At 40.6% G+C, this 24,774-nt stretch overlaps 1 protein-coding gene across 1 annotated transcript in view; it reads right to left on the bottom strand.

The window, feature by feature from the left end:
• LOC138982256 (PDF receptor-like) overlaps window positions 1-24,774 on the bottom strand; it is a 54,839-nt gene that overhangs the window by 9,014 nt on the left and 21,051 nt on the right. The window contains exons 4-8 of the mRNA XM_070355492.1: window positions 24,408-24,564; window positions 23,238-23,301; window positions 22,552-22,621; window positions 21,442-21,527; window positions 17,450-17,630 (exon numbers count right to left, since the gene is read on the bottom strand). Of these exons, the coding sequence (XP_070211593.1) occupies window positions 17,450-17,630; window positions 21,442-21,527; window positions 22,552-22,621; window positions 23,238-23,301; window positions 24,408-24,564 (558 nt within the window). The remainder of the gene's footprint in view (window positions 1-17,449; window positions 17,631-21,441; window positions 21,528-22,551; window positions 22,622-23,237; window positions 23,302-24,407; window positions 24,565-24,774) is intronic.

The raw sequence follows: 24,774 nt of genomic DNA, 5'->3' as shown, positions 1-24,774 counted from the left end.
CCACCAAGCTGAAATGCAATACCGAACCCCGGGCTTCGTCGAAGATTACTTGACCAAAATTTCAACCAATTTGGTTGAAAAATGAGGGCGTGACAGTGCCGCCTCAACTTTCACGAAAAGCCGGATATGACGTCATCAAAGACATTTATCAAAAAAATGAAAAAAACGTTCGGGGATTTCATACCCAGGAACTCTCATGTCAAATTTCATAAAGATCGGTCCAGTAGTTTAGTCTGAATCGCTCTACACACACACACAGACACACAGACACACACACAGACACACGCACATACACCATACCCTCGTTTCGATTCCCCCTCGATGTTAAAATATTTAGTCAAAACTTGACTAAATATAAAAAGAAGAAGAACCACCACCACAACAACAACAATAATTAACAACAACAACAATTAACAACAACAACATAACCAACAACAACAAATAACAACAACAAAGCCAACAACAACAACAAACAACAACAACAACCACAACAACAACCGAACGTAGAAGCGCCATCCATCAGAGCCGCACCGACAAGCCATAAAAATGTTGCCACGCACCGGCCGTGTGTATTCCCCGCGTTGCATCCCAGTGGAACACCAACCCCTCCCCCCCCCCCCCCCTACTTCGTCACCTTCGACACCACCGAACAGCGACCTCTGCTCCTCGAGCTTTGAAGTTACCTTACTTCCCTCATTACAATAAGACATGATAGACGTAATGACCCATGTGCAACACGAGCATCCTTCAGCTTGGACATATTAAAGGAGGTAAATAGTACAGCCCAGTTGCTCTATGATGCACAATGAGAACGTTTTTGTTGTTGTTGTTGTTGTTGTTTTTGTTGTTGTGCTGTTGTTGTGCTGTTGTTATTGTTGTTGTGTTGTTGTTGTTGTTGTGTTGTTGTTATTGTTGTGTTGTTGTTGTTGTTTGTCTATTGATTTGATTCAATAACTAAGCTGACACCCGTGTCAATCTCCGACATTCCTCATTCTGCACAGAAAGCAGCCAGGCAGTATAGTTTTGCTATGTGTCCAAGTTGACGTCTGGAAAGATGGTAGCTTTAATTTCACTGCTTTTTGTTTTCTCATTATTGACAGGTTTATTCACACTTCGTGGTACTAATGCAGATCTATAACTGATTCTTCCTCAATACTCAATACTTACTTATTGTCTCGGTCGAATATTGCAGCACAAGTCAAGGTCAAGGCCTCTCTCTCTCTCTCTCTCTCTCTCTCTCTCTCTCTCTCTCTCTCTCTCTCTCTCTCTCTCTCTCTCTCTCTCTCTCTCTCTCTCTCTCTCTCTCTCTCTCTTTGGCTTGAAATTTCTTATAAGAATTCGAATTCTTTTATCCTCGGCTTTGTATATATATCATCGTAAAGGATAATGCCTCAAAAGATATGAAATTAAAAATGCTTTACTTTCTTCCACTGGAAAAGCATCTCAAGTTAAACAAAGCCATTTTCATGCATAAATTGTATTACGGGAAAGTGCAGATATACATCACATCATTATTTAATAAAGCTACCCACAGATATGGGTCGGTCAACTTGATCCCAGGGATCATTAATAATCACACACGCATTATCTGTGACCAAACAGAACCCATACAACAAAGGGAACAAGTGCAGACCGTGCTTTCCTGTTGTGGTTTGTGATAAATGAACAGTGATTAACCAACCAGTCGACTCTGACGCAAGTCAACCTGAATATCAAGTTTTTGTGTGTGTATGTTGTTGTGGTTGAGACGATTCTAGAAGCATCAAAACACAAACATTTCCAAAATTGGTGCCAACAAAATATTTGTTCTCTTCGATCTACTGAACAGTGTACTGGGCGTGCTTCGGTTTTCACAAGGAGTATAGCGATTACTACATTCATGTACAGGTTATCTGTTTGAGAACAATAAATAATTCTATCGTATGTTTACTTCTTATTGCTTTCTGTAGAGACTCATAACCCTTGCAACCAATGATGCATTTCGCAGAGGGGAGTATTCCAACAGAACCACAGTGCAGAGTAAATACAAATGCTTTCAAGATAGAAGGAAATCATCTTTAGTTTCATTGACGATTATTTGAATGTTACCAATGAACGTCGCACTTTCTTTGAAAATTACCATTAATTCAGTGGAGGCAAATTACCATTTATTAAGTGGAGAAGAGGACGTGTGAGAACTTACTTACCATGCATACACGGAAGAGACGTCAATATGATAATTATAATGTCTTCACACGTGTGTATATCATGTAAATGAGGTCGAGGGGTCAGACAATCAGCCGACACAAGCACAGCCTAGCATACTTGAAATTGAATTAGGAAGACAAAATGGTGTTGATCGGGAAGATGGGTTATGCACATTGTTGTGACATGAATGCACTGGCTCATGATTTTCATTTTATATTCGAATGTCCAAAATTCAGTGCTAACAGATTTAAATACATCCCACAACCGTATTTATCAGTACACTCTGTGTTTTCTCTTTGTCATATAATGTCTGGAAGCAAAGATTTAAATCTTCAATAATTATTGGCCAAATTTATATAATTCTTATTATTTGCAACTTGAATTTTTGTTAAATTAACAAGTTTAAATGTTTAGCTGTGATCAAACTTATTTCTTTTTGTTTTTTTAACAGAAGCTATCCTCCATGCCTCAAAAGGCGTTAAAGGATCAATAAAACTCCAAACTGTAACGTGTGTGTGTGTGTGTGTGTGTGTGTGTGTGTGTGTGTGTGTGTGTGTGTGTGTGTGTGTGCATGCGTGCGCACGCGTGTGTGTGTGTGTGTGTGTGTGTGTGTGTGTGTGTGTGTGTGTGTGTGTGTGTGTTTGCATCATCCTTTGTATTTGGTATCATATCTCAGTTGCTTTGATGGAAAGGCTCTTCGCGATAGTTAACTGACACTTTTCTCCACTGATCAGACCATACAAAACACAAGATATTTAAATATGGTCTTTTATTCTGTGTGGCTTCTGATCAGACGTGTCGGCAAAGAAGTCGTCGCTGTGGAGACAAGTGTCAATTAACTATCGGGCTATATCTACTGAAACCATACATACTGCGTAATGGCCGACAGCATCCATCTTTTTGACATATTAATCAGGCTTGACTGGGCCAGTCGGAGCGGAGTTGGGTTAGAGCATAGACCATTTATCCTGGGCCGCCAACTTGCTCTCTCTCCGCTCTTTCTCTCTATTACGAGGTAGCGGCCTCTCGCATTTAGGAACCTACGCTTACATGACCTTTCAGAAATCAGGGGGATGTCATATCCGGTGTCGATTGTAAACATGGACGAAGTTGTCGAGGTAAGTTCTGAAAATGCTAAAATAAACTCAGCTAAAGTGCATATGGAACATGTTTTTCGATGAGTTTTGTTAAGTTTAGTTTGGAGTTTTGGAAAATCCAGTTCATTCAGTTTATTCCCCCCTCTGCTTCTTTCTCTCTGTAAACTTGTAGGGCTAGTTATTTGTCGGTAACTTACCCAACAACCAAAATCACTTACCCAACAACGTTCCTGAATCCTCGATAGCTCATGGGTAGAGACTGTACACATTGTGGATCTACTTTTTGCGACTCAAAAGTTCAGAACACTCTAATGTACAAAATATACATTTCTGGAGCAAACAATACAACCATACCGCACCAGCAACTACAGGCTTAAACACATGAATCTCAATATAAACTCCATGAGTTTGGTTGTTTTCTGAATTCAGATCTGCCGTGCACAATCGTTTGTCGCTAGCAAGATTTCAAGGAAAAGTAACTCTGATACTTTGTCTAGCAACACGAGTAGTTCCCCTTCCAGATTTCGACAAGACTGCAATCCGACGGTCAGTTTTCAACAATATTTCATTTTATAAACAGATCACACGCAATCAATTGCAAACATTTAATCAACTTAAAGAACATGCAGCAGTTTCATACACTATTTTGCCCCAGAAAACTGAACTTCATACAGTTTTTAACGTTGGAACACGGGTGTAAAACTTCGTCTGCTAGTAACATTCGAGGAAAGAACATTTCCTGAGCGATACCAAAACATGAACAGAACACACACAATCTGCCTTTACCGCCACAGCAGAATGACAACATAACTGTGTACTTGATTTTAGTTCAAAACATGGAAACTGACAAGAAGTGTCAACAAAATTGAATGATTTGCACGGAACTATACAACCGCGCATTAATCGATCGCCTGCGCAGGTAGACTGGTTGGGTGAATATGATTCGATCAAACTTTCGCACAAAAACTCATCTTTTCTTTGAATAACTGAAGAAAGGAGGAATAAAGAGGTTACATACCTCGTCTCAGTGATTATCAAAAATAATGGTCTCAGTTCGCGGTCATGAAAAAGCTCGCTGAAGCTCGCATTTTTCATGATCCGCAAACTTCGACCATTATTTTTGATAATCACTGAGACTCGGCATGTAACCTCTACGTCACCTCCTATTGTCACAAATAACTGGAGCGTGCTTTCTTTTCACTGTCTTCGAATCGCTGGCCTTTCAAACCGGACACTAAGCGCCCCTGAAAGTCGAGCGTCGTAACCTCGAAGGGTCACGTGACGAGTTGGCGGTCCAGGCTATTTGGTCTATGGTTAGAGCAACAACTCGTTTAAGTTCAACATTAACAAAATAACTTGTTCGTTTGTTGTTGATGTTGTTGTTGTTGTTGTTGTTGTAGTAGTTGGTGGTGGTAGTGGTGGTGCTGCTGTGGTTGCTTTTGTTTCTTCGTAAGTCAATGAAGCAGGGCTCTGGTCAGAAACCATCAAAGTTCCATTCCGATATGTGACCCTCCACCACGGAATGAGTCGCATGTCACCTTTGCATGATTTTCATATTTGTACATTTTTCTAAAGAGTTTTTTATGCTCTATCCAGTGGTGAAAACCGTTTTAGAAAAGAGCGAAAACTGTTTGAGTAATAAGCCTGTGACTAAGGTGACCCTCACACTGTTACCAGACACTCCCCGGACTTATATTAAGCCTAGCGCAGAACCGCGCGAGGTGACATGCGACTCATTTCGTGGTGGAGTGAAGAAAAAAAGCTAGAATATTCTCAAAGTTTAAAAACAAAAACCATCCGCCCACAATTAAATCAGATATCTTCAAGTTACGCCCACATCGTGTGGCTAATCTGGTTGATTGTAGTCTGTCGTTGAAGCCCGTTGAAATGGAAACTGGTAGAGCGAGTAATCTTGTTTTTCTTGTCTTCTGTACAGACAGCCACCACGAAGCCTATATCAGAGATTTACAGACAGCCACCACGAAGCCTATATCAGAGATTTACAAGGGCAGTGTCCGCCTGGGAAATAATATTTGCTATATTTAGTAAATTAGATATTCTCATACAGGTTTTGTTCTCTCAATCGAGAACAGGATTTCGATAACCGTGCTTCCCGGGTCATTGTCCGCCATGACCTGAATGGCGTTTTCAGTTTTTCAAACGGCTTTCTGTTATGCCTGCTTTCAGGCCTTAGACTGAGGCAAGTTTCCTTCATGACATAATTATTTACCTTGGAAAAATATCATGGCAGCGGCGCAACTTTGTTGTTCTGAGAAATTCGATGCTTCATCCCAGTTGTGTTTGATAAAGTAATTTAATTCAGAGACGCAATTCGCGATTCATTGCGGTTGGTTTTGCAGGTATTCACAGCGATGAAGCAAAAAAAGAACTTCACAAGGAAAAAAAATATAGCCGTTGTCTTCCTTCAACAATAATTTCTTTCTTTCTTTCTTTATTTGTCTGTCTGTCTGTCTTGCCTGTCTGTCTGTTAATTTATACATTCATTTATCAATTGATTGATTGATTGATTGATTGATTGATTGATTGATTGATTGATAGATTGATTGATAGATTGAATGATAGATTGATTAATTTATTTATGCAAGCATGTATCCAGTTAATTATTACACGAAGATATTGCAACATAGTTTAGATTGTATAATAGTAACAGATACTATTCGTTCTTGTCTTGTTGTATATGGCCTTATACAAAGAAAGCAAGAAATGATCATGATAAGCCTTTCAACTCTTTTGCTCCTCTATGAAATTCCTCTTTTTTTATTCGTTGGTTGTTTTTTCCCTGCCTATAGTCATTTCTCAGGATTGCAATTGTTCTGAGCAGTAAAGTGAGGTATGTATCTATTCAACAGTACCTTCAAATTTGAGTTGTTATAAATCATTCACCGAAATGTGAAAACCCTGTTTGGGAAGAAGGGGGCCCGTATTAGTTTGGCATACGAGGTGAAATATCTGCAGCTTCAGATTACCGATAGATCCCAGGCGCTTCTCCTGATGACCAACCCCTCTGTATTCGCGAGGAATGTTTACGCTCATCACCGAGAGTCAATGAACTCGTTGGGGGCTCCGCTCACATATGTAACTTCAGCAGGACCGACGACGCACTGCAGATTATCCCAGCCCGCTACACGTTGCATGAAAGGAAAACAGACCAAGTACTCGTCATAATCATTATTATTATTATGGTGAGCTAAAAGAGCGCGAACCACAATTAACTGTGCTCTCCGCGCTTTACATATTAATTTCTGCCGTGTGAAATGGAATTTTTTTTACAGACAGACAGACAAACAAACATTTTTTACACACAATATATAACGCATTCACATCGACCAGCAAACCTCAAGCCTGTTAGGCGAGCATTCACCTTTCGCGGCCTTTATTCCAAGTCACACGGGTATTTGATGGACATTTTTATCTATGCCTATACAATTTTGCCAGGAAAGACCCTTTTGTCAATCGTGGGATCTTTAACGTGCACACCCCAATATAGTGTACACGAAGGGACCTCGGTTTTTCGTCTCATCCGAAAGACTAGCACTTGAACCCACCATCTAGGTTAGGAAAGGGGGGAGAAAATAGCGGCCTGACCCAGGGTCGAACACGCAACCTCTCGATTCCGAGCGCAAGATAATCCCTATCGCGGCATAAATAATAGGCAGTACGTCGTCTGTGCTGCTGAAACTGCGCAGGTATATTCTGCCAATTATAACGACAAAAAACATCGTATTTCGGTTATCTCAGTGCGGTCTTTCCGTCCGTTCGGGCAGGATCTTTGGGTCCTCCATACAGCGACTGTGTTGATGGAGATGACTTTTGTTTATGAGTTTCAGAAGAGTATGGAACTGCAGGTTATTTTTCTTGTTCATTCTTTCCAATTATTCTTTTTTCAGTAAGGTTCAAGGCACGGTTGTACTTGTAACTGAAGGGCTAATCTTGAAGTTGGCTGTAAAGTACTGATTTATCATACGAAAAGAGTGCCGTGTTCTGTAAATGATAACTATTTTCATGGAGCATTCTTCTCATCAAAAACGTTAAATTACTGCGAGCTTGACAATTTTTTTGATTTTATTTTTATGCAAAGCAGAACCTATCGGAATATACTATCACGATTATTTTATACGGATCAGAGCATGAAAATAGTCGACAGATATCGTTATTAGGCAGCACTGTCTGGCTTATTGCTCAGGAGAGTTTAACAAGTAGCCTAATGTGCACACTGTTTTGCTTCACCTTTCAATATTTCTCGAACCAAGAGATGTGAACCAACGTTGACGGCGAGCGACTTCGTTGAATGCCAGTTGCTATAAATAATTGCATGAGCACTAACGACTAGAAGAGGCCACTGTTTTGTTCTTCAGCCAAAAGGTCGGTATCCTGCCCAGAGAGAGAAAAACAGTCGCCAACAACATACCGCTTATCATCTGTGACTAACGGTGTGCGATAAAGCATCCTTATGATGATTTACGCAGTCGGCGATGACTGAAGCGTAGTGGTAACGTAAGGTTCACGTGATAATGAAAAACAACCAAAAAGCAAAAAACGATCTGCTATTTTCTATACCCAATCGTGTTGTGTTCTCTCCACTCTCACATCTTTTGGCATTTTAATTTGACATGGTTTTCTCTAATCCCCCGCACTAAAGCATTTCTACCCTCACCCTTCCGCCATCCCCCCCCCCCCCCCACCCTCGTTCCGCCCATCCATCCGCTTTTATTTGTTGAACTTTTTATCGGTCACCGCCCACGCACTCAACCGAGATTCAACCCTCCATTAACCAGTACTTTTTTTGCAAAAGCAAGACCAAAATCCCCAACGACTCCAAACACACACTCTCCCACCAGACGCTCCGGTTACTGATCCCCTTTCCTCTCTCTTTCTGTGTGTGTGTGTGTGTGTGTGTGTGTGTGTGTGTGTGATTGTGTGTGTGTGTGTGTGTGAGTGAGTGCGTGAGTGCGCGTGTGTGTGTGTGTGTGCACTGGTCCCCTTTCCACTCTCTTTCTGTGTGTGTGTGTGTGTGTGTGTGTGTGTGTGTGTGTGTGTGTGTGTGTGTGTGTGTGTGTGTGTGTGTGTGTGTGTGTGTCAACCAAGGCATCAATCTGGCTGCCCAGTCTCTATGTAATTGCATCCTATTTAGCTGCTCTTTAATAAAAAAAAGAGAGATGTATAGAGAAAGACGTAAACAAACAAACAATATAAAAAAAACATTCCCCTGAAAAGCCACATGGAACATTTGCATCATCGAGAAGTGTAAGAGTTAAGCTTTGATCAGAAAACACTGATGATACATGTCTCATCAATAAGAAGAACAAATACAGACTATACAACTTACCTCTTATGTGCTTTAGACTGCAAAGCTGTGTTGCACTGGTGCGATTACAACGAAACAAGAATACAACAACAATATCAACTACAGCACTACAAAATATAAAACGAAAGCCAAGTACAGCCTGCTCTATGTTCACCACCAGTTCACATACGATGCACACAGCGTTTTGGTTTCTGACGCAAGAAATGTCAAGGACAACGCTTAGGAAATTCGAAGGAAAGCTAACGTAAGACTTTAAGACAGTCAACTATCTTATAGTCCCCTCCCCCCCCCCTCCCCTTTTTGTCTATCTCTTCCTTCCAGAACAAAGGAGTCACGTCGACAACCCCCACCCCACCCCCCTGACTGCAAAGTTCTACGAAATATGCTGATACGTAAGACCCAATGCCATTTAAAATGCAAACCTCTCCCTTCCCGTAACACCCCCACCCGGACTAAACGTTGGACACTGGAATAAATGCCCAGTTCTCGAGCAGTGGGAAACTTTGTTATAAATGTTACAGAAGACCGCGCAGCATCTCCCCTGCATTTGCAGCAGGGGACAAATTGAATTTATGCACTTGCCCGAAGCTCACACGGAAGCTTAGGGCAATCTGTTTTAACTGATGAGAGGATGGAAGCGCAACTGCTGCATACAAAATGCCAGGCAATTTGGAAACTTGGAACCTGATATTTTACGCAGCAGCGACAAGTCTGAAAGATGGCTGGATTAACAGAGGATACAGAATGCCCATAGACTCGCGTACTTGAAGATCTTTTGGAAAACATGAATTTGCTGGTTCATTAACGAGGCTAGCTAATTTGCGAGAGAGCCGCATATGTATGCACCGAGCCCCCCCCCCCCCCAAAAAAAAAAAAAAAAAAAAAAAAAACCAACCTAAAAAAACCCTAAAAAATTAAAAATAAAAAAAAACCCAGCTAGTACTAGCATAATAGAAGATTTAGCGAAGCGATAGCTGGATAAATAAACGATACAGAACGCCGCTACGCACACACACCTCTCGGTTCATAAACGAGACAAGCTAATCAGCCATATATATAGGGTTGCATGTGTGCATCCAATGGGAGAACATAAACAACGGAACATGATGCATGCTAGCCACTTTTCAACGAGGTTATATGGAAAAACGGAAGCAGTTCGATACATCGAATGAAGTGTGCATCGGGAGGTAGGATTCGATCACAAATGTGACCCTCCACCACGAAATGAGTCGCATGTCACCTCGCGCGGTTCTGCGCAAGGCTTAATATAAGTCCGGAGAGTGTCTGGTAACAGTGTGAGGGTCACCTTAGTCACAGGCTTATAACTCAAACAGTTTTTGCTCTTTTCTAAAACGGTTTTCACCACTGGATAGAGCACAAAAAAACTCTTTAGGAAAATGTAAAAATATGAAAATCATGCAAAGGTGACATGCGACTCATTTCGTGATGGAGGGTCACAAATGGCCTGCACAAGGAGCATCAGAGGGCTTTGCAGTATACATGCAAAAGAAGCAACAGAGACCTTAGCTGTATACAAAAAGGAAGACATAACAGCTCCATGAAGGCGGTTAACTTTGGCATGTATTTGATACAGCTATCATTTGCGGAGCAGCTTCGTGTGAATCATGTTTTTTGTTTGCTTTATTTTAATGTCCGGACGTGAGGGCCATAGTTGGCAAAACATTATTCAGATGCTTTATCTCATAATTGTCTCAGGGTATCAGTTTTCAATGTAAATGTTTGGTTATCAGTTTGAGGCTGCATCTGACAACCACCAAAGTTCTTTGTAAGGCCAAAAAAAAATAGGTCTGTTTACGGTAACATAGGCCAAAAAAATAGGGTCGGTAGGTCGGGATTTTTTGTTTTTTTTGTTTTTCCAAAAAACCATATTTTTACGTTATTAATGCAAAAAAAAAGTCTAGGGTCGCGCGAAAAAAATAGGGTCGGTCGGGTTACCGTAAACAGACCTATTTTTTTTGTTGGCCTAATGAACAGCCAAAAGTAAACACGTAACCACAACAGGAGAAGAACATCCAGATTCAGCGCATTCATTGTGTTGCGAAACAACTCACACGACATATTAATGTATAGTAGAAGAAGACTATTTTGCAAGGCTCAAGAGCATGCAGGAAGGACCACACACACACACAACAAAAATAATAGAGACAACAGTAAGGACAGTGACAGCTAGAGGGTTGGCGAAGGTAGTAGCTTTCATCTGCATGCAGAGAGGGGTAAGTGTGTGTATACCTTAATGGTGGTGTTTCGCCAGTGCGTAGTAGACAGGTCCATGGAATAGGTCGGGGGGAAGTGGCGAAATAACTGTCGCTTGATTGCAGATTGAACCTAGCAAAGCAACGGACAGACACACACGCAAAAAACATTAATACATGTGCAGACATGGACCAAAAAATCAAGCATGTTAGTGGACATTGCAAACAAAAGCACATAGAAAATGTGTCGATCGGCTGTTCAGTCCCGCTGAATAAATCATTCAAAGAAAAAAAAAAGCATAAAAGAAGACAACTTGATCAAGTTGACAGCCCATACAAGTATATACAATGTATGTTGACAAACACAGGCTGCGTGAAATTATATTCGCATAATTATAGGACCATGATAACATCAATGCAAAATTCTGAAAATAAATATATACCTCGTGCATGTCATGCTAGGTTATCAAGACAAACATCTTTGGTACAACTCTAAATCAGGCCTGGAAACAAGAAACTCATGATATTCTGTTGGGATAAATAATCCGTGATGCGTGCAAAGCAACAAAAAAAGCGCAGTATGTGGAGCAAATAGCACGGTTGGGTGAGAGAACTGATTAGAATTGTAGCAATGTGATTAATAATTGATTTGATTGGCAAGTGTTCGGAGCTGAGATGCAGTCTTTGTTCATCTCTTTTCTTATGTATTGCATTTGTATTTATCAGAGTATTTGCTTTGGACATACTTTTTATTGTACTTGTCATGTACTGTCTCCCCCCCCCCTCCAATGAATGCGTTGGGAGATGAGTTACTGAAATGACTGCACTTTGAAACACGGCACAGACACACACACTGACCGGAATTCTCCAGCTTTTTGTTTAAACGTTGTTTTTTTTATATAAGTCTATCCTTTTATTTGTATGCAAATGTGACTGTTATATTTTGTTTCTCTAACTATCTACAAGGCTACAATGTCTGCTGGGACAAGAAAAATACTGATATAAACCGAGAAAAAAAACCCTCACACGAATGCAAAATGTAAACAAAATATATATTGTTAAAACAGAATCGTGTGAAATTGGTTTCTGCAAGATATTTAAAGTGTCCGAATTCAAAGAAATGAGCATGATATCCCTTGCTATCCCCCCCTCCCCCCACACCCTCCCCTCACTTCATGCACAGATTCGTGGCGGGTCTCTATGAGTAATTTTTTTTCAATGTACACAGTTCGTCAATACTCAAGTACCATCTCTCTGAAAACGCTAAACGAGTCTAGATTCGTTTAGGACAACCCACAATATGATGCGTTGTTGAAGTTTACGCCGCCTTTCTTTTTGTTTGTATACTTCTTCAGACTAGTTTTGAAACTGGAAGAAACGATGACCCAGAACCGATGCTTGTCTGGGGCAGTAATTTCTATGGTCGGCTTAACTTATGCAGCACTAACAAAACAAAGGCGTGGATTTCAAACGAATTCCAAATTTGTGAGGTGTCGCACACGACTCCAGAACTATTCACCCTACTTATATTAGCAGCATGGTACCAGACGTGTGACCAATTGAAGCACTTCTGTTGACCCCGGGTCTTCTTCTTCTTCTTCGTTCGTGGGCTGAAACTCCCCCGTACACTCGTGTTGTTTGCACGAGTGGAATTTTACGTGTATGACCGTTTTTTACCCCGCCATTTAGGCAGCCATACGCCGTTTTCGGAGGAAGCATGCTGGGTATTTTCGTGTTTCTATAACCCACCGAACTCTGACATGGATTACAGGATCTTTTTCGTGCGCACTTGGTCTTGTGCTTGCGTGTACACACGGGGGTGTTCGGACACCGAGGAGAGTCTGCACACAAAGTTGACTCTGAGAAATAAATCTCTCGCCGAACGTGGGGACGAACTCACGCTGACAGCGACCAACTGGATACAAATCCAGCGCGCTACCGACTGAGCTACATCCCCGCCCCGACCCCGGGTCAAGGTAGCTTTAATGATACACTTCACCCATACATGCCCAGTCAAGCGGTGACATTTCCAGCATTTTTTTTCCTGCTGCTGTGCCGAAGTCATCGAGACAAACTTCGTTCTCAAAATGCTGTGTCAGTTTCTGGGAGATATGCAGGAGACGCGACAAAATGTTATTGTGACGCCATGATTCGCATCATGACGTCATCTCAAACTTTCTTTCGCATTTGACGTCAGAGTGTGAGCAGAGGTTTGTTCAATGGGTGTCGTTTGTCTTTAAGGCCAATTACATTCAACAAACATAATGTCCATATATCAGTCTCAGCTAACTAATGTTCAGTCTTGCAAAAATAGGTCAGAATTAACAACATAATGAGCACTTTTGAAGCTCTCTGCTATCCCGCAACTCACACGTTTCTACAGAGTGTTATACACAGATAGTTTCGCTCAATTTACACTCGCAGACCCGAAAACCATCATGTGAAATCACTACTTTTTATACCTCATTGCACACACGTGTCTGAAGGGAGTTTCGTTCCACGCGCACTCAGTAGCAGACCGTAACACCATCAGTACGTACTATCTCTGCGAAGTATCGGTGAAAGAGTTGTGCTTCCAAGGAAGCGTGTCTGTATCAATAACAGCTAACAAGTACCCACGCATTTTGTATCTGTATGAACGAGGGGGGTTCCGGTACTGCATGTTAAAGTCGTGTGTATCGTAAAAATACACAACTTGAGAATTGAATAGAAACGTGTTCTCTCTTGCTATCCATACCCCCCCCCCCCCCCCAGTTTTTGTTTGCTCTCTATAAAGATACACTGCATGTCGTCTGTATGACGGCTTACTAGTGCCCGGTAGCTCAGTTGGTAGAGCACTGGACTTGTCATCGAAAGGTCGCAGGTTCGAATTCGGGCCGGGACGGACACGGGTCAACTTTATGTGCAGACCCAGAGACGGAAGCCATGTCCCACCCCCGTGTCATCACAATGGCACGTAAAAGACCTTAGTCATTCTGCCATAAGTGCAGGTGGCTGAATACACCTGAACACGCAGACACCTGGGTAGCGCGACTCCGTTGCTGCTAGCTTTCCACTGGGAGGAAGCGACCCGAATTTTCCAGCGATGGGACAATAAAGTAATGAAAATGAAAAATGAAAAAAAAAATGAAATGAAAATGAAAATGAAATGAAATGAAAAATGAAATGAAAATGTAATGAAAATGAAATGAAATGAAAAATGAAATGAAATGAAAAAATGAAAATGAAAATGAAAATGAAAATGAAATGAAAATGAAATGAAAAAATGAAACCTGGGGTTACCCATTATCACGTGATTAATTAACGCTGTCAGTAACTGTTTTCACTCGTTAGTTACTCATTTTCACGGGATAATGAGTAATTTTCACGGGAAAATGACTAATTTTTAGTTTTGGCACTAGCAATCCGTCAGGAAGTGAGCCAAAACTAAACATTAGTAATTAACAGGTGAAAGTTAGTAATTTTCCCGGGAAAAATTAGTAATTAACACGTGAAAATGGTAATTATCAAGGGAAAATTACTAATTTTCCCTTCATAATTACAATTATGAGGTTTTGGCACTAGTAAGCCATATGACGGCTTACTAGTGCCAAAACCTGGCGTTACCCATTATCACGTGATAATGACTAATTAACGCTGTCAGTTACTGTTAGCTACTCATTTTCACGGGTAAATTACTAATTTTTAGTTTTGGCACTAGCAATCCGTGAGGAAGTGAGCCAAAACTAAAAATTAGTAATTAACAGGTGAAAGTTAGTAATCATTCCGGGAAAATTAGTAATTTTCCCGGGAAAATTAGTAATAAACACGTGAAAATGGTAATTATCAAGGGAACATTACTAATTTTCCCTTGATAATTACAAGTATGAGGTTTTGGCACTAGTAAGCCGTCATACGTCTGTACAATACATATTAAGGATTCCGGATAAAACGTGTTTAGTTTTGCTATCTCTCATCCTCCAATATATATTTCATATATATTTAAGTCGTCTGTAATAATTTCTATACGTATACACAAATTCAGAATTCGGATAAAACGTGTTCTCCTTGAAATCTAATGCTCTTTTATAAGGGGCTACCGGATCTTTAAATCTTCGCCATCATACATAATCCAAATCAAAAATGGCATCAAACGCGTTCCCCCAGGAGACCCGACCTGGCTGAATGCATCGCTTTTCGATTCCCACATATATGTACAGTACACCGACAAGTGAACGACCTCTATTTATCGTTAATGTTCCGAGCAGGATGTACAGATGGTCGATTTTAACTTTCATCGTAAATCATTTCCTTTCATTGACATATCATTACACTTTCTAAAAGATAATCGACGAGGAGAGCGAGTTGCTTTGGCTTAAAGTACAAACAGAATTCAACCACGATAGATGTCGTTGAGTCTTTAATTCCATCTTCTTTCAATTTCTCAGAGTAAGTCCGACAGCGCAATAACTGTAATGAATGACGATCATTTTCACCACTGCTGCCTGTCGTGATACAAATCCGTCCACACAGGTAATTCACATAGTTTTAACATTATACCATTATACTTTAGGCGGGTATTCATTTCTTAAAATTACTACTACAAAGTTGGAGTACAACGACATGCAACACAGCACTGTATTAACTATTATATAAAAACGGAATCTACCCCACCTTTCAAGACATTCCAGGATCCTTAATTAGCCTTAAGGGCAGGTGGAGCTACCTTTAAATACACCGTTTTTATCTTCCAAGTCATTTGACCACTACATTCATAAAACAGAAGTGTTTGTGTTAAAATCTGGTGGGCATTTGCTTCAATATACGTAGAATGATAGTATATGATCCCCAAAACAATTGCTCTTCGATTGAATTTAACAAAAATTATTAAATGAAAAATAAGCAAAGCGAAAAACAGTTAAAGGGATACAAATGTTGACTTTGTGGGTAAACAATTTATGAAAACTGGAAAATGGGTATCTCTTCAACTGTTTTTCCTAGAGAAAATCGTCTGGAACAAAACATCTATCAGAATGTCTAAAACAATTCTGCAAAAGTTCAAATCATTCAGATTAATAGTTTTGAAATTATCTTGTCATCCGTGAACTAACATATTTTGATGATATCGCTTTGCCAATTTTTGATTTAATAATTTGTGACCCTCCACCACGGAATGAGTCGCATGTCACCTTTGCATGATTTTCATATTTTTACATTTTCCTAAAGAGTTTTTTTATGCTCTATCCAGTGGTGAAAACCGTTTTAGAAAAGAGCACAAACTGTTTGAGTTATAAGCCTGTGACTAAGGTGACCCTCACGCTGTTACCATACACTCTCCGGACTTATATCAAGCCTAGCGCAGAACCGCGCGAGGTGACATGCGACTCATTTCGTGGTGGAGGGTCACATTTGTACAAAGCCAATTTAAAAGCACATTTTGTTTTTGATAATATACTATTACTCTACATACATTGAAGCAAAAGCACACCGAATTTTAACTTTTTCATGAATGCTGTTGTCAAATGACTTGAAGAGAAAAACGGTGTATTTGAAGGTAGCTCCTGCCCTTAAGTCATTTCATAAGTTTACACACTTCGCTTCAAAATGACCTATAGGGACGGTCGGGTGACACGCAGACGAAGTTGTTATATTATATTATATTATATCCACCTTCAAGAAGTCGTGACGCTTTACAGCATAACAAATTATTAGTATTAGAAGGGCTATAGTAAATATAAAAGGCGACTCATCAGTATGGTATATCAGTACGATATCTACTCATCAGTATGGTATATCAACACGATATCTACCTCTTCGTTAGAGGACCAGAAGAAGTGAGAGACGAAGTAACCTTTGAAATACGCGATGAATTATACAATGTCGGCATTCAGTTGTGGAAGGCCAATACGGACCGCAATGCCTAATCGTATCTGCTTTCATTTACCCAAAGTCGCTTCTAAAAGAGGATGTAGTACATTAAAACGCAATTAACCCATTATTGTGGTATATCTAAACACTATCTACATATCCATTAACACACGTTTCCGTAACAAACAAAACCTACTGAAGGAAGGGACTATAGTTCAATTAGTATGGCATAACAAATAGATGTCTACCTTTACAGTCACAAATGTATACCCGTAATCTGAAAGTACAACTATTAAACGGATATGGAATAAGATAAAAACGCGCACCACAAGCGTGGTATATCAAAACGATATCTACCTCTCCATTCACATACGTACCCTTAACTTACAATCAGTACTAACAATGGCTGAAGTACAATAAAACGCAACAAAGTAATTTCTCAGATTTGAGATAATAAAGTTACTTTTATTTGATTTGATCGAACCCATTAGAGTGGTGACGAATTGTAAAATGCCGACATTTAAGTGGACAAGTACTGTAAAAACGTAATACTGTCTGTCTTACCCAAAAAACATTTCTAAGAAGAGTTACACGCGATTACTCATCAGCGTGGTATTTCACAATTATATCTACCTCTCCTTTGAAGAAGCAGTAGATGAGAGAGATGAAGACCTAAATAATGTCTTATTCTTTTACCAGAAAACATTTCTAAAAATAGTCACGGTATAAAAAAAAATGCGATTACACCCATCAGCGTGGTATATCACAATTATATCTACCTCTCCGTTGAAGAAACAGTAGATGAGAGAGATGAAGAAGCCCTCGAAGTCCGCGAGGAAGTGAGCAGAGAAGACCCAGACACCGAACAGGACCATGTCGTCTCCGCCTGGCTCCAGCATCATCACGAAATTCGTCAAACCCAGCAGTGGTAACAATATGATGGCAGCTTTTACCGCTTTTCTGCAAAACGCGACAGAAAGAGGATAAAATAACAAAATAAAATACAAATAAAAACGAGAGTTGTTTTGACATAGCTGCCCATAATGTCCACTGTAGCTTCCTTTTGGTCTTGTGATTTTGTTGTTGCTTTGTTTGTAAGTGTTTTCTTTTCACACACTAATAAAGTGACCGTGAACACTAGAAAAACAAAGCTAACTGAAAAAGGTAGTAAGTGTTAAATGTTTAAGCTAGTTATTAAACACGGTAGCTTCCCGTGTTACCTTGTAATTATTCCCCATCCGTGCCACAATAGTTTTACATATGGTAAAAAAAGAGAAGAAGAGTATAACACGATCATTGCCACTCCGAGACTCGCCATACACAAAAAAGTAGAGAATAATAGTTGTTGTCATATGTTTAACTCTTCTTCAGATGGTTGATGCTTTTTACTGATATAATTGTTTAAACAGTAACAGATCAGCCTAAGTTTAATGGTTCATGTCAATATAGAATGGACAATCTATCGTTTAATGGTTCATGTCAATATAGAATGGACAATCTATCGTTTAATGGTTCATGTCAATATAGAATGGACAATCTATCGTTTAATGGTTCATGTCAATATAGAATGGACAATCTATCGTTTAATGGTTCATGTCAATATAGAATGGACAATCTATCGTTTAATGGTTCATGTCAATATAGAATGGACAATCTATCGTTTAATGGTTCATGTCAATATAGAATGGACAATCTATCGTTTAATGGTTCATGTCAATATAGAATGGACAATCTATCGTTTTACTTCCCTTCTTCGGTACCCGCAGCTAAATCACCTGGAGAATAATATTCCGTTAGACACTAACAAATACAGCAACTGAACAGTGACCGTGGAACAAACATAGGAACGGTCAAATTCTTCAGACATTCAGAGCTACCCGCGCCCATCGGCGATCCTAAACACTCGGTAAACTGCACAAGAAAAAGAGCCCCTCTTTTATCTAAATCAACCAAAAGCAATACAAAATCCATTCAAAACGTTGCAGAAGAATCAGTCACGGATTTTACAGTCAATTTACCGTGACAGTGAAAACATAACGCGTTTATTATTAAACAACAATCATCCCGACCACGTCTGCACTCTGTAACCTTAAAGACGCGCCTAGCATTTCGATAGAAAACAAAAATCGATAGCTGGACCACTATAGCTATGCTACCTCTCCCATCATCAATAACGCCGGCACTTGGAGGGGATACACTTCAGTAATCTCTCCCTTGGCGTGGACAAGGGAAAAGACGTGGATGATGGAGCAATGAGCACGAGCCAGAACTGAGGGTTTGGGGTGCATGCATGGGGGTGGGGTGTGGTTGGGAGCGGATGTGAGGGAAGAGAAAGAGAGAGAGAGAGAGACTGTGCGTGTGTTTGTTTGTGTGTGTGTGTGTGTGTTTGTGTGTATGTGTGTGTGTGTGCTTCCGTGTGGTAATACAGCTATATATATGACAGTAAATCGCAAAAGCAAAAATTCAGAGAGCGAAACGGGAAAACGACGCATCGAGAAAACCGTCTGCAAGTACCGGAGATGGGGTGTTACGTGAAATGGATATGGGTTGTGTTAGAGTTCGTGTGACAACAAAAACATAGAGCTTCATCCTTCCTTGTGGCCATGCCAGCGCGAAAAGATCCGTTTCGTTCTGCTCTCTCGATCAGTTTTAAAGAGCAAAATGATCAGTTTCCTTCAATTTGTGTCGGTGTAGTTTTCAATTTGGTTTAACGGGAGAATGAAATTGTTTCGGATCATTTCGTGTCCAGCTGAGGCGTTGGCCATGATTAGTCGATTGAATTCCAGCCTTCCCAGCAATCCATTTCCGGTCTAAAGCAGGGAAGCGCTTCCGGTGCAGATTCGCGTCGGGCTCTTTCCATTCGAAGCAACCGACCGTTTTTCTAGCTTTCGTGAACACTTCACGAGAATAAATAATAATAAGCGACAGACTGCTTTGCCAGGGTAACTCAGTTTTGCTGTTCAAAACAGCACATTATGTTAAGGTTACTCGAAAAGTTTCACTGGATTAAAAATAATCACCGATACTTGCCGGGTAATCCAAAATGCGAGCTACAGCGAGCACAAACGGAAGTGAATAATCAGTTTTAAAGGTTAATTTTAGAATGCGGGTTGTTTCCCAGTGAAAATGACAGGTGCTGTGAGCGAACACAGGTTTAAGTTTGAATGTAACCATCTTCACCTTTAACGTTTTGGCTCGAACAATTTTAGCTTCGCCGGATTGCCTCTCTTGTGAAGCCTTTTAAATGACATCCGGTCTCCACATTATATCAGATGTAGATTTGTCTTGCCTCAGTTCATATGTCCGTTTCCTACAACAGACGCTAAGCGCGACCAGGAAAAGAAACGCTCATTTTGTTTTAATAGCGGCTTTTTTTTAACCGAGTTGTTCTTATCTCAAGGCTTTTTAAAGAAGAAAAACACACGTTTGGCAGTAGAAAGTAGCACTCTTTTCTGTTTCTCATATATGGAAGTTTTGTACAAGTGGGTTCCACTGTAGATTTCTATGCTCCATCTAACTAAAAGAATACACTGAATACTTCCACCTTATTTGTTAAGATGGTAAGAAGCGAGGTAGTGATATCGAATGTTTATTACCCACTCAGTGCCCCATATGGCTTTTTGACCAATCAGGACGGATTCTAGGTGACCCTCTAAATGTTATAATGTTCCGGCAGGGACCCATTTTGTTTATCAAGCTAAAAATTAACAAGACAAAGTAAAATTTAAATCAACAATATCAGCGTGATTTATTCTAAAGAATTACACTTCAAATGCTGTCAGATAATACTCCTTTTATCTAAAAAATACCGAAAAGCGAGTTTTGTCGGTGGGTGCTTCACGGAATAGCAAAGCACCGCCCATCCTCTGAGTGTGCAATGCCGACCCGCTCACTTGAAATCTAAATGATCTAAGTTCGGAAAAATCAAGTGAAATTGCGTCACTCGCTTTACGTCAAATGTATCTTTAAGTCATTTCCCATCCGTGTTACTCTGATTGGCTGACCCAGGTTACGAGAATTCTTTGACTAACAGGCATAATCAGGTAGGAGCGCTCAAGTTCCCATTGCGGCTGTTCTGTCTAATTCGCGGGGTCGCTTCGAAATTTCTTTTAGTCGAATTAAACGGTAATAAAACCGTTATTTCTAAAATGCTGACTGTTAGCAAATGATAACAGACATGTCTCACAAACGATATCAGCATTCGCCTAAAAGGCTCATGCTTGATATCTTTTTTCTCGACATGTCTGTTATCATTTGCTAACAGTCAGCATATTAGAAATAACTCATAATAATAATAATAATAATCAACCGGATGCATATCCGGGCTAAGATAATTTTGCTGAATACCTTACTAAAATGGAAAATAATACGCAACCAACAGGTGTTTTTTTCTGTCCCAAGTGTATGCTAATATTGCTGAATACCCTATAATCATGAATAATGATACGCAACTGATTGTTGTTTGTTCTCCCCCAAAGGTATGCTAATATTGCTGAATACCCTATAATCATGAATAATGATACGCAACTGATTGTTGTTTGTTCTCCCCCAAAGGTATGCTAATATTACTAAACATCCCAAAATAAGAATTACATGGTAGGTATTTACGAGTATGTGACGCAAATCCAGCTACATTTGTAAGCGCCCAATTACAGTAATGAAAACATACTATTTTAAACAAGACAAAAACACGTTAGATTTCTTTCGAAACATATTTGTATATTATTCCACCTATTTTCTCATCCGCATTCGTCACGGCGTACCATCTTACCTTACTCTCTTGGCTTCATTTGTGTGAGTCTCTCGCAGCTTCACCACTAATACCCGAATGATGTTCAAAAGAAAACCCAAGTTTACCTGTTGAGAAAGAAAAAAGTTCATGTTCAGTTCAGATCCAGCATGCCAGCAAACAATAATATACCGATATTGTGTGAGAGAGAGAGAGAGAGAGAGAGAGAGAGAGAGAGAGAGAGAGAGAGAGAGAGAGAGAGAGAGAGAGAGAGCGAGAGATAGGGAGAGAGAAAGAGAGAGAGAGGGAGAAAGAGAGAGAGAGAGAGGGAGAGAGAGAAAGAGAGAGAGAGAGGCAGAGGGAGAGAGGCAGAGGGAGAGAGAGAGAGAGATAGAGAGATAGAGAGAGAGAGAGAAAAAAAAAAGAGATGAGAGAGAGAGAGAGAGAGAGAGAGAGAGAGAGAGAGAGAGAGAGAGAGAGAGAGAGAGAGAGAGAGAGATGCAGAAACAGAGACAGAGACAGAGAAACAGAGAGTGAAAGAGGGACAGACAGAGAGGCAGCGGGAGAGGATGTGTGTGTGTGTGTGTGTGTGTGTGTGTGTGTGTGTGTGTGTGTGTGCGTGCGTGCATGCGTGCGTGCGTGTGTGTGTGTGTGTGTGAGTGTGTGTGTGCGTGCGTGCGTGCGTGCGTGTGTGCGTGTGTGTGTGTGTGTGTGTGAGTGTGTGTGCGCGTGCGTGCGTGCGTGTGTGTGTGTGTGTATGTGTGTGTGTGTGTGTGTGTGGGTGTGTGTGTGCGTGCGTGTGTATGTGTGTGTATGCGTGTGTGTGTGTGTGTGTGTATGTGTGTGTGTGTGTGCGTGTGTGTGTATGTGTTAGTTTGTTAGTGTGAGTGTTTGTGTGTGTGTGTGTGTGTGTGTATGTGTTAGTGTGTTTGTGTATGTGTATGTATGTGTGTATGCGTGTGTGTGTGTGTGTTAGTGTGTGTGATTGTGTGTGTATGTTTGTGTGTGTGTGTGTGTGTGTGTGTGTGGGCGCGCGCGCGCGCGTGTGTGTGTGTGTGTGTGTGTGTGCGTTTATGGTCTGTGTACATGGGTTAGCACGTACGTGCGTGTGTGTTGTGCCTGTTCACGTTTTTGTGTATTAATAAAACTTACTGCCAACACAGCAGCCCGAGGCCCTTCCAGTATCCATATGAGTGGATGGTAATAGTAGCCGAACCAGCATCTAAGGTACAATAATAATTAGACAATTTAAGCCCAGCATTTATTTAAAAAAGAAAAACGACACAAGTCACGTGAAACGACTAAAACTGAACAAGCAGAACCACTTTACATCGCGATTAATTACTTTTGGGCTGGCCGAAACCCTACGATCAAGACCGCGCTGCATGATCTCAGTAAAAGATACGACCTGAACCTTAATTACCCAAAAAGGAAGAAGATAACAATCAATACAGAAACAGAAACAGAACCACACATTCTCCTTACTTTTCAGTAGATTTTCGATTCAAACATACTCCACGAATATAATTTTGGATTTAAAATCATAAAGAAAAAAATGACATTTTTTGTATATCATATTCAGATAGAGTTTTCATTTAAAATTTGCTTGATTATTTATTTTTTCAATTTCCAAGCTGAAACGCAATCCCATAGTCCGGCCCAGGTCATAAAACGTCCACTAAGCATACGCCTGCAAGAATGTTCATGCATGTAACAAGATTTAAATTTATACCGAAATACTTACCTTCTTTATACACTTTGTAACAAGTACGAGCGTAAAGAAAATTTGAATATCCAGAAAAACAGAGAGACAGACAAAATACCATGACGTCACTCACTTTTGACGATTATGAAGTTGTGTCATGGGAACGATCCACGCTGTGAGCACTAACACTGGCACCCCTGGAAACAAACAAAGAAGCTTACACTATTAGGTTATACTCCAAAATGAGCGCTTCTGGGGTGATAACGCGAGACAACTCCTGTGATCTTGCCGCGAGGTGGCGCCAGTTACCAGCCGAAAGAAAGAAGGGGCATAACCTCACCAGAACCGACCATTGTCTGTTCACCGTATAAAATGCACGATTTACACACGAACTGTTACCAAACCGATATGCTATTTGGGACCAATGCAAGTTTTGTTTCCTTTCTCGTGTGATCTGGCCGCGAGGTGGCGCCAGTTACCAGCCGAAAGAAAGAGGGGGCACAACCTCACCAGAACCGCCCCTTGACATGCAGAACAATAACCCACGCAGAAATACAACTGTCTTGTCATCAGTACAGCTGAACAATGATAACGTTGGATCACCGACGTTCTGCAACAACCAGGAGTGTACAGGTGTGGCAGTGATTTAATTCGTTTCTTACATATCATACAATACAACTATACACAAATACATAACAAGTCAACACTAGTTATTGTGCGTGTATTTTTAGAATGGCTTGGAAACTGACTGTGCAGAAAGAAAATACAAAAGTGATCCCCAAGGGGACAAGTTAGTCTACTTCCTGCCAAAACCATATTGATAAAAAAATGTAAAGCATTAACCCCGAAGGCACAGTAGTTTTAGTAACCAAGGAGTAGATTCGATTCCAGATAATTATCAGTTTAGCCCAGTTAGATATAGGGTATGATCAGACACTGCCCTTGCGTGAAATTGCTTCTGAGTCAGTTACCCTAAGTTATTGCAGTCTGTGGTCACACAACTCAACCTCCTGGGGCCGGTGTTAGTGGCAGACCTGTCGCTCTTTTTGGCCTACATGTTTCAATGTGGACAGCTATTATCGATGGGGAAATGTCTACATGGTTTTGGTGCCCAAACCCCAGTTATACTCACTCTACGGCTGAACAACCAAACAAAAAAGTTCACACACAAAACAAACAACCAGAACACACACAAACACACACACATACACACACACACACACACCCCACACACACCCAACCCCCCCCCAAAGCAATATGTCTCGCTTGAAGTCTCGCTTGAAAGAAGAAAAACACAACTTACCCCAGCCCAAGGAGTAATACACGAGGTAGTTGGGCTTGCCGGAGAAGAAAGCCACAGCAATCATGTTGTGTAAGTACAGACCCTCCACGAACATCCACATGAACTTGACCGTTTTGGTGTATTCTTGTAAAGCGTACAAAGCCTCGCAGAATATTGGCTGCAACAAACAGTCGGAAAAAATCGTTCGGTACAACATAACGTGGGCCGAGTTTACAGACTGGTTTTGTGTATTTTTGCAAAACGTACGAAGCCTCGTAGAATATTTATTGGCTAAAACAAAAGCAGAAAACATCGTAATGTAAACAATAACTAGCCCGAGTTTGTGGGTTGATTTTGTGCATTCTTGTAAAGCGTACAAAGCGTCGTA

The sequence above is a fragment of the Littorina saxatilis genome, linkage group LG12 (assembly GCF_037325665.1).
Source record: "Littorina saxatilis isolate snail1 linkage group LG12, US_GU_Lsax_2.0, whole genome shotgun sequence".
Lineage (NCBI taxonomy): Eukaryota > Metazoa > Mollusca > Gastropoda > Littorinimorpha > Littorinidae > Littorina > Littorina saxatilis.
Note: the sequence above shows the minus strand (reverse complement) of the source record. Positions and strands in the feature narration are given on the sequence as shown.